General features: G+C 37.5%; 1 protein-coding gene across 1 annotated transcript; it reads left to right on the top strand.

Moving 5' to 3' along the window:
* Window positions 1–1,307: 1,307 nt before the first annotated feature.
* LOC108673941 lies at window positions 1,308–10,029 on the top strand. The gene is made up of 11 exons (XM_018161831.2): window positions 1,308–1,625; window positions 1,981–2,066; window positions 2,736–2,826; window positions 3,637–3,808; window positions 4,830–4,977; window positions 5,836–5,970; window positions 6,260–6,370; window positions 7,154–7,294; window positions 7,623–7,727; window positions 8,000–8,153; window positions 9,471–10,029. Exons 1-11 carry the CDS (start codon window positions 1,415–1,417, stop codon window positions 9,623–9,625), a joined length of 1,509 nt encoding a protein of 502 aa, XP_018017320.1. The 5' UTR covers window positions 1,308–1,414; the 3' UTR covers window positions 9,626–10,029.
* Window positions 10,030–10,872: the final 843 nt, after the last annotated feature.

Below are 10,872 nucleotides of genomic sequence, written 5' to 3'. Positions count from 1 at the left end.
GATGAAACTAAACACGTAACTGCAGAACAACTCAAGTAGACACTATATTTAAAGAGCTCAGCAGCTAATTAGTTCCTATCTAATTACTTAAAGAACTCCCCACCCGCCCCCCTCTCATGAAATGTCGTGAAATCATAAATCAACGCACAGAGATGGCAGTGGTACCGTTGGATAGGGCAGAATGTCGGCTTTAAAATGAGTATGAAAACCGAAAAAGTGAAGATTTCCAATTTTAGGGTAGACGCTCCCCCTAACTCACGTTTTCAAGAAGATCAAAAATATTTTATGTTTTTGTTGAAATAAGACGGAAATTTTACATCATAATTTGGTAATTTTTAATTAAATTAGCTGTAATAGCGATGGATAATCATCCATCATTATTTAATTTCAAAATTTAAGTGAATTATTAAATTGATTAATACTAAGATATAAGTTGAACAATCATTTCAATTGTCAGTGCTGTACCTACACTGAATATAAGAGTTATATAATATAATATACGCGTTTAATAAATCTATAAATTTTGATATTATATTACACTATCCATATTATATAATATCAATCAATTTCAGTTTCATGGTAAACTCGAATGAATACAGTAATTTGAAATAGTCACTATCAGCTGTATGAAGCCATTCATCTGCAGGATGCATGATTTTTTTCTCACGCGCGTGTGAAATCGGTCTCGTATTTGCACATGCTGCCGCTTGAATATAACGTTACGTAAGTTCTGAGCTTGAGTTCAGTTCTGATCGACCCTAGCATTGTACACGTTGGTCGGAATAATCGTGGAATTGGACGTATTATGTTGATGAATATCCTATTGAAGAACATTTAAAAACTTTTGTTCCTTTTGCCGTAGTTTAGCGTCTATTGTATCATGAACTGGAAAAATTTGTGCTAACTTAATGTTGGAAGGATCGGGCTTGTTCATAATTAAACTCTATAGATGCTTTTATTATTTAATTGCTATTGTACTGTATTGTAATTCCATTATTGCAGAGATGTAATAATGTTTAAACTGTTTCGAATGTGAGATATATTCCGGAAGGAGCATTAACCTTTAAATTGAAGTATGATCAAAAGTAAAGGTTTTATGGAAAGTAAACTTCTCATTTAATCAAGCTAAAAAAGAATGCTCGTTTCATGCAATCGTTTCAAGGACACTATAAATTATTTTAACATATCTATCTTGAGCCCTGCGTTCATTTCAGTATTGCTGAGATTATTAGCTCAAGTAACTTACGTTTATAACTTTTCCTTAGTTTCGTCTAGTATTTCTAGCATTCATTAAATTCCATCACTGAAAAATTATCCAACAGAATCCTGCTGGCTCGTATTAGAAAACGTTATCCAAGTTTGCTCCAGAATTCATTTGCAAATCTTCTTTTCTCACAGAACAAACTTTTTTGAAATGAACATATTCTTCATAGTCGTCATATGCCTAAGTACATCATGGATCGGCACTGCAAGCGCTGCCTGTCAGAAACATCAAGCAGGGTCCAGTAATATTCAGAACAAGGCAGAAGAACCCATCATCTTAGCACCTCTCAAAGACGGCATAGAAGCCGTGCTGCTGCTGGTGCCAGGCGCCTACATCAATGCAGCGTTCTACGAACCTCTGGGTGAGGAAATTGGTGTCTGGAAATTATGGAATTCAATGGAGAGATTAGTCAGATACTCGGGTCAGAAACGCGCCATTTTAATGTGAAATATTTTTTGATGAGCAAATAGATGTTAGTGTCAAATTGGAAGTTTCCGTGTCTGAATGCGTGACAACATCAGAGTATGATGAAGGCAAGATTTTTATGTCTTCATGGAAGTCAATATATTTCCTAGTTCAGCTCTTCAATGCGCATTCGTTTCCACAATGAGCCACTATTTTTTCTAAATGTATTGTATCTTCACTGTTGAAGAATTTAGCAGGGAATGAAGATTATAATTTTATTTGTGATAGCTGGCCTCACTTTATTCCTATAGGTGTTGCTATCCAGACAACGTCTTCCCTGAAGCTCTGGGTGGGACTGGTCCGACCTTTCGTCTCAGACTTGCCCAACCCTGTGCAGGTTAGAATACGGTGAAAACCATACAATTAATTAATATGATGAACGGCTCTATGAATCTCAAATCAAAAACAAACAATAATTTATATTAGTTCGAGAAATTGTAACTCGAGTCTTGTCAACTAATTTATAGAACACAAGATAATATCAGCTGTATTCGAAACATTTGGGCCAAATTTAGAAACTGTTACCACAAATTCAAAATAGTTCCAGCCTCTTTTTACATTTTTCAACGAAGAAAGAATTAATTTGGTTTTTAAGGCTGATAAAAAAAATTGTACTTTTAACTTGAATGAAAAATATTATGTTTTTAACCAACATTAACATGAGTCTGTAAATTCTTAATAATCCAGAATAAATTGGCCAGGTATGATATGATTTAGGAAACAACAAAGGTAGAACCAAATAAAAAAGTTTATATTTTATATTTGTTATTTTCAAAATTTATTCAACTTGCTTCTTAATTTTATTTTTCATGCACGTTACATTTTAAGATGTTCATTCATTGCGTTTTTCTTCTTAACAATCAAAATAATGAATTATAATAATAAGTTAATTGCACATGCTTAAAGAGAGATAGTAATTGTAATTCGTTTCAACAACTTTTAATATGTGTTTTTTGTATACAGTATGTACATACATCTATCAGTTAATACATACAATTGGTCGCAGTGTTCAGATGATATCGAGAAGACTTTGTCGATGATGCGCGACCAGGGCATGGTGACGTCACTCATCGCCGTCGCCGGGCATTCGCTTGGAGGTCGGTTTCGAATAAAAAAATATATAAAACCTAGAAATAATAAAGATTAAGAATAATATTGAATGATAATAATATTGAATAACAATTATAACACAAAACTTTTATATTTATTTGACTTAATTCTCTGCACCTGAAGGTTTGTACTAGAAAAAGTTGAACTAGAAGGAATTTCTTTAAATTGTCTCAAGATCGTTCGCGAAATATGTAAGGCTCGTATTTCTTGGTATATGGACTAGCAAATATCAATTCCCTCACCTGCATTAATTATTCTAAAATTTATGCACTTTTAGCCCACACAGCTCGAGCTAAGAGCTCCTTAGCCTGGCCAAACTAAGTCAGGATGACTCACAATAAGTTCATAATGATAAGTGCATTTTTCTTGGGGTAATGAGCCGAACATTTGGGGTAATGAGCCGAACAAGCTTCATCGTTCATCAAGACTAGACAAATTATCTCGCAGGACAGGCAGTAATTTGATTTGTGGACGAAGGCTTTACTGAACACGTGTACCCAAACTTGAATTGTTGTTATGGAATAATAATGATAAATAATAGCGATAATAATTTCATTATATATAAATCATTTTATTATTGTATAATATCAGGTTAGGCCAACGTTGCCTAGATTGGAAAATCATTCCTTGGGTTCCAAATCTAGTAAATAATAAAGCTTATGTATATTATAAGGACTTGGCTTCTCTTCCAAGTTCTTTAGGTTTAATGCAAATTTAATGCTACTGTGATAGTGTTTTAATATGATTATAGTAGCGTATAATTTTAATTTGATACCTAAAACTATCTCGCGTAACAGGCGTCGTAATGCAAGACTGGATCTCTGCGAACCTCGCTAATGTGACGTCAATGATCCTAATGGCATCGCAGCTCAACAACGCTGAAGTCGCCAACTCCAGCCTGGCGACTCTACACATCAGCGGTGACTTGGACGGGCTAGAGGAGATCACGGAGCTCGAGCCGACCTTCAGGTGATGGTTTTGCTATTCTACTCTGTTTTGATGTTGACCACTTCCGTATTTTTTGAGAAATTCGTATACTAAATACATCTTTTTCGATTCAAACATTTTTGTTCGTTTATTTTTTATTATTGCCATGTAGAATTAACTAAAAGCTGACATATATCGAGTGGGTATTTTTAGCGCATTTTCTCATTTATGGAGAAATGCTCTATTGTGCTGTTGTTGTTGTTGTAATTGCCCATCCTGGTAGTGGCGACTAGGGAGGGGGGGGCTGATAGGTCAGTTTTTCCGGGCACTCGGTACCACTGGTAGTTCTACGACCATCACTGGCTCGCTGACCCGCCAGAACCATTTGATTGCATTACACAACACCCTGGACAAGCCAGGTACTCATTTATCAACCAGAGTTGGATGAATGGCTGAGTTTACCATGAGCTGAGCTTCCCGGAAGAACTTGTCCTCAGTGGGCCTCGACTCGAACCAGGGAGCTGGGTGCGAGAGACAGAGTCTCTCACCACTGCACCACCACAGCTCTCACTATTGTGCTCGCTATGTCCGTCTGTCCGTCCGTCTGTCTATCCGTCGGTGACTTCACGTTTTCGTCGACGAGAAAATGCGCTCTCTGTCACTCACGGCAAAGAGTACTGAGTTATATGTTTTCTGTTATGGTGTAATAATATACTTTACATAAATGAAAGTCTGGGGAATTTATATTGCACTTATAGTTTTATGATATCGGAAGAAAAGAAATTCCGTATGCCATGTAAAATAAAATTATGATGGATGAACTAGGCAAGATCAATCATGTGACTTTATGTGTTCAGTTCCAATCGTAAAGCCCCCTATATAAAGCCCCAACCCTGAGCTAAAATAAACGGATTTAATTGTTCATTAATTTTTAATTGATTCTAGTTATTTATACTCCACACTCTAACAATAAATATTTTTTAATTTTGAGTTTGAATGTGATTCGAGTCTCTCATTTTTCAATTCGAGTCTCTCATTCAAATGATCGTCTTCAATTCTCCAGGAGACTCGAGAGCTCAGTGAGCCAGGACCCAGAGGCCGTGTTCCGGAAGCCGACGGTGGTCCTGCGGGACGTGAACCACATGCACTTCGCGTCCGGCGCTCCGCCCCCTCTGGTCCAGTCCGATGACATCCTCTCTCCGCTGTCGGAGGTACTTTAATGTGCTGTTCATTTGTCTTTAATATGTCATTGAAGCGTCTTCAATATTTTTGTATTCAATGTTTTCGGTATATCTTTGATGTATCTTTAATATATATTTGTGTGTCATTAATGCATCTTAAATGTGGCTCGAATGTGCTTTTAATGCCCTGTTGATGTATCCTCAACGTGTTGGTTTTTGACGTGTTTTTTTATATTTCATTAATGTGTTGTTGAGACATCTTCGATATTCCTGTAAAGTACCATTAATTTGGTTTTGTTGTCCTTGAATACATTTAGGCATTTTGTAGACGTAACAAGACTATCACTCGTGGTCTAAGTTTATCTACGGTAGCTTGTACAAACTTAAGAGCTCATAGGCGTGATCTGTAAGAAAAAAATAACCGGTAAAATCGAAAAAAAAACTTCGTTATAGATTGAAGAAGCTTCATGAAACAAGAATTAACTAATTCAAAAATTAACTTATTTTGAGGCTTGGTGAAGAAATTTAATTAATATTGAGCACTTATTTCTTGCACTATTATCAGGAATAATCGTAAAAACTTAATTTTAATTCATTTTTTCCACTCACAACACCAATGGTTCTACTCCCAGCGCACAATTTTTTTCTCTTAAAATTGCTGCAAATATCCACAAATTGGCTACTGGGCCGCGGATTGACAATTTATTCACTATTACGCTATTTTCATCACAATTTTTTCTAAACAGGTTGCCTCGATTTTTTACCATCTTTATATTTTGGACATTTTTCTATTATTTTACACTTTTTTGTTTTTATTTTTATTATTTTTTTTACTACTATTATTATAATTTTATTTCACTGTTAAGCGTTTCTATTTTCGCTACCCAGGAAGAGGCTCACGCTCTTCTCGCCGTACACATGTCAGCGTTCCTGACCTCAGCCATGCAAGCTCCTCCTGACGAGGTCGCTGACGCCAGAGCTCTGCTGCAGCAAGACTTCTATGACACTCAAGACATCATGAGGGTACGTTACAAGCACTTACTTTAATATGTCAAAAATTTTAAAAATTAGCTAAATTTATTCAATTCAGTTCTTGGATTACTAAAATAAGATTATATAAACGTAATGGAATGTAATGTAGTGATATTTACCAAATAAACATAATGCAATAGACTTAAGTATAAACATGGAAATTTACTATTTTATAACCCACAATTGTATCTATTTCTCATTAATGCTAAAGCGCCTTAATAAATCAATAGTATAACAATGGAGTTTAAATAAAATAACCAATATTCTAAACTCTGTGCAGCCTCTCGCAGAAATGCGCGAGCTGACGTCGACGGGAACGCTTTCCCCCTTTGCCACCATCGGCCAGCAGATTCTTAGTAACCTCGACCCGCTGTTCTATTCTTCACTTTTCGTAAGATTTTAAAGAATTTAATTATTTTACTGATAAGCAATAAGCATGAAATTTTTTTAAATTTAAGCATGAATAATAATAATAATAATGCTGGGCTTACTTAACATAAAATGTTTAAAACTCAAAATTCATTTCGGTTGCACATTTTTTATAGAATTGAAAATATATCATTACATCGCGTGTTATTCCTCTTGCTAAACAATATCATGTGATAACACGATAAAACTAGCAGCAAAACAGCGGTAAATTTTAATGTTGAGAGAGCTGAAAACGGGCAGATTTGGAAATTTTAGCGTTAAAGTAACTTAAATACTGGTTTAAATTACCGTAGAGTTTAACGTTTGAAACCAATTGTTATACTGGATTGCAGTAAAGATTTAGAAATTGTTAGCTTGCCATTTAAATTTAAATTGAAGCAATCCTTTCCATAAATCCATATTATCATTGATGGTGAGAATTAATTTGCCAATGTGTTATTTTTTGTTCGCTAGTAAATACTTAGTTTTGAAAAAATTTCTGTAACTTCGTGAAATCATGGCAATGATTTCTGATTTTATTTATTTTAGATGATAAAAAATCATGTAAATTTATACATTAATATATAAAAATTGTATTCACCCCTCCCCTGTGTCATCCACGTGCAGGTGAAAGACACTTCATTACGAAGATTTGGTATGATTTCTGATAGCACAAACTTTAGATGATAAATGTGAAACGTGCTGTAAATTTCAATATTAGTGAACAAAATTTCCTTCTCGCCTCCCCTTTATTATCCGCGTGCAGGTGAACGATACTTCTTACGAAGACTTGGCTCCGTTTGAGAGCCACCAGCCTGTGTCCACACTCGTGGGGGACGTGGCTCAGGTCAACACCTACAGCCTCGTGACTGACGCTGGCCCGCTGTCGTCCTATTCCAGTGCTGAGGTCAGCACACGACTTTCATTACGAAAAATGACCATAAAATCCATCCTTTCCTATAGTTATAATATTTTTACTCCAATGCGGCGGATGAAAACTATCCACATGGAAATCATGGAAATCAAAGTGCAAACGGAATTTGATATAAATATGATTTCAAACCCTTGATAAACAATGTTTCAGAAATCTCATATATATCGCAAGAATTTTATATAGTTTGTCTATTAATCAATTAATTTATTTAATTGGCATTTACCACTTTCTTTATACCTTCTAACCATCAATAATCGAAATACAGAAAAAAGGTCACAGGAAACTATATTAAACTTTGCAGGAGCTTGCTATCAAGTTCAAGAACTCGGACGACTTGAAGAAAGTTTTGGCCTCAACAGACGCCGTGTTCCTCGACAGTAACGTCACATGCCTGGACGTTAACCAGGCGAGTCTTTCTCAGGCGAACCTCACTCTCAGGAAGATGAGTGAGTCGTATTGTCCGAATTGTGATGCACTATCTGAAAGTAGCACTGTTATAACCTATTACTCCTATAGTTCTTTGAGTGCATATGCAGTCTTCCAGGCGAAAATATGAGAATTGCTGCCAGTTTTGTTCATGAAGTAGATCGTTTCCATTGAAGGCCGGCAACAAAAGTGCAGTGTTGACTTTGGTGGCATTGACTTAACATTGATGAATTGCATTGATGACATCAACAGGAGGCCATCAACGCGGCTCTGAGCTCCGGAGGTGTGGTGGTGACCGGGCGCTACGAGAGCCGCGGCCGCCCCATTCTCCTACGGCCGGACTCAGCGCAGCAGACCGGCCCTGAGTGGCTCAACGCGCCCGTCAACTACACACTCACCGATGCTGGTAACGGTGATGCAATCTGAGGTCGTACTATCAATACTCGCTTAAGTACATGTAGCGATCTAAGTACATGTAGCCGCCTAATTACACGTAGTGGCATAAGTGAACGTAGTGGCCTAAGTATGTACACGTAGCGGCATAAGTACACATAGTGGCCAAAGTACATGTGGCGGCATAAGTGCATGTAGCAGTATAAGTACACGTAGCGGTATATAAGTACACGAAGCGACTTAAGTACACGAAGCGACTTAGGTACACGTAGCGGTATAAGTACACGAAGCGACCTAAGTACACGTAGCAGCTTTAGTACATGTAGCGGCCTTCGTTTACGTAAGTGTCTAAGTACACGTAGTGGTCCACGTACACGTAGTGGCCTACGTACACGTAGTGGTCTACGTACACGTAGTGGTCCACGTACACGTAGTGGTCCACGTACACGTAGTGGTCTACCTATACGTAGTGGTCTACGTGCACGTAGTGGTCTACGTGCACGTAGCGGTCTAAGTATATGTGACAGCCTAAGTACATGTAGCAGTCTGTGATTAGTGGGTTTCGCTTGAAAAGTCGTCAGTGATTGGCTGGTTGCTGTTTAACAAGTCGAACATAATTGCCTGCATTGTTTTTATAGGTAAGTGACCATATGTGATGCTATTACAACTTGTGGTACGCGGGAATTTTCCAGATGATACGTGCATACTGAACACGTTTTAGGCCATGAACGAATGTTCGCTATTTTCGAATTCGCAGAAATGCTTACTGCCCGGCACAGAATAATCTGGCAAGGATGGGGATTCGTTAGCACACGCCATTCATTTATTTGCATTTTTTATTTATTGATTTATTATTATTCATGAGCAAGTTAGGAATTAAGCGAAAAATGCAGCGAATTTTCAGCCACATTTTTTTGCGCGAGACCTAATAGCACGGATCAGCGGTTCATATGGGCATGCGGTATTATTTTTGGGTATGCGGTGGCACCTGTCGGTATTAGCTACCAGCAGATCCAGTATAACCTGCTAGTCAACAAATCCAGTAAACCCGTAACTTAGAATTCAACCAAAACTCAAAGGTCGTTGGGACCGATACGTCCTCTGTAATCAAAGATCCCTCTGCTTCGCTCCTCCGCCACGTTTGTTTGCGGCGTTGACAAGTTGACGTTAGAATGTTTTCAGACTATGCTGCTGTGCTTCCGTACTTTAGACATAGACAAAAGCAATTTAAAATTGAAAATAAATACTATCATTTCTCGCTTTCGTTATTAGGACTGAAGAATGAGATAAAATCAAAGATAAAGACTTTTATTGCTCGTTTTTCCACCAGGACTGGAGGTACAGTCGGCGTCACTAGTGACAGCAGTGAGTGTTCCGTTCGGCTTCGACGGAATGTATTACTGCAAGCTCATGCCCCCCAGCCGTGCACTGGAGTACATCATGATAGACAGCCTCAGGGGCACCCAGCCTGTGGCGCGACATTGAGTGTGGATATCGGGCGAAATTGAGTGGGGATATCGGGCGAAATTGAGTGGGATATCGGGCGAAATTGAGTGGGGATATCGGGCGAAATTGAGTGGGGATACCGGGTGAAAGTGACTGGTAATATTGGGCAAAATTTAGTGGTGATATTTTGCAAAATTAAGTAGAATACCGGGTGAAATTGAGTGAGGGTATTAAGCAGAATTGAGCGGAAAACCGGGTGAAAATGAGTGGAGATATCGGGCGAAATTGAGTTGGGATACCGGGTATATAATCTACTCAGATTAATTTATGTATCTGCAATCTATTACAAAAAATCTAATTATTCAAATAATTTCTTCCTCGTTCAAATATTTGGGACTTTCGAAATTTCATTGTCTTCTCAAACACTTGATGCAAATCTTGAACTGTTTTTTAATTATTCATATTTGGCCTTAGTTAGCGAAACAATTCAGAAAACAATTCATAATTACCTTTTAAAAATGATTTCCGATTGCCATGAATGTTTGAAAAATTCCTCAATAATACAAAAATATGAAAGTAATATATCCTCCAGGTACAGATAGAGAACACAAAGAGGCAATTCGTGTTATGTGAAAGAAGACGCTTGTTGTGTAAAGAAGCATATATTGAACAATATTATTCGTTGGCGTTGAGAGATCGTTGGTCTATGAAAAGAACCATCGAAAACAAAATATTAAAGCTTCGATCGAACCAAAACAGAATTAACAACAAACTGCAGCCAAATGCAAACGTCACAACTATTTACTACCAAAATCAAATGAGCAGCGGCCATATAGCAGATGAATGAATCCTTCAATCTATCGTTCATAACAACATTATGAACGCAACTGATAATACATTTGAACTGCTAATCAATTATAAAATAAGAAACACAGAAACTTGTAATTGACAATAACCCTTTGCAAAAAAAAAAGTTCTCCAGGAGACAAAAATATTCTATAAATTTTTCTGTGACCAAAAAGGTTGTAGACTTTTCCCTAATATATGCATCGGTCTCACAACTATATGCCATTAAGCCGACGACTCATGTGCCACCTTCAGTCTGGTGGACTAAGAAGGAACCACCTGATGGAAGCCCACAACGAGACCATCACTCGTACGGTGCTCGAGGAGTGGACCTGCATCGTCATGAGATGCCCAGACGCAGTTCGACTCGCGAAAGCTGAAGCCCTCATCATTAAGGAGAGGACTCCAGCGAACAATGTTTTTTTGAACATCTTCAATCT

This window comes from Hyalella azteca, unplaced genomic scaffold (assembly GCF_000764305.2).
Source record: "Hyalella azteca isolate HAZT.00-mixed unplaced genomic scaffold, Hazt_2.0.2 contig16577, whole genome shotgun sequence".
Classification (NCBI taxonomy): Eukaryota; Metazoa; Arthropoda; class Malacostraca; order Amphipoda; family Hyalellidae; genus Hyalella; species Hyalella azteca.
Note: the sequence above shows the minus strand (reverse complement) of the source record. Positions and strands in the feature narration are given on the sequence as shown.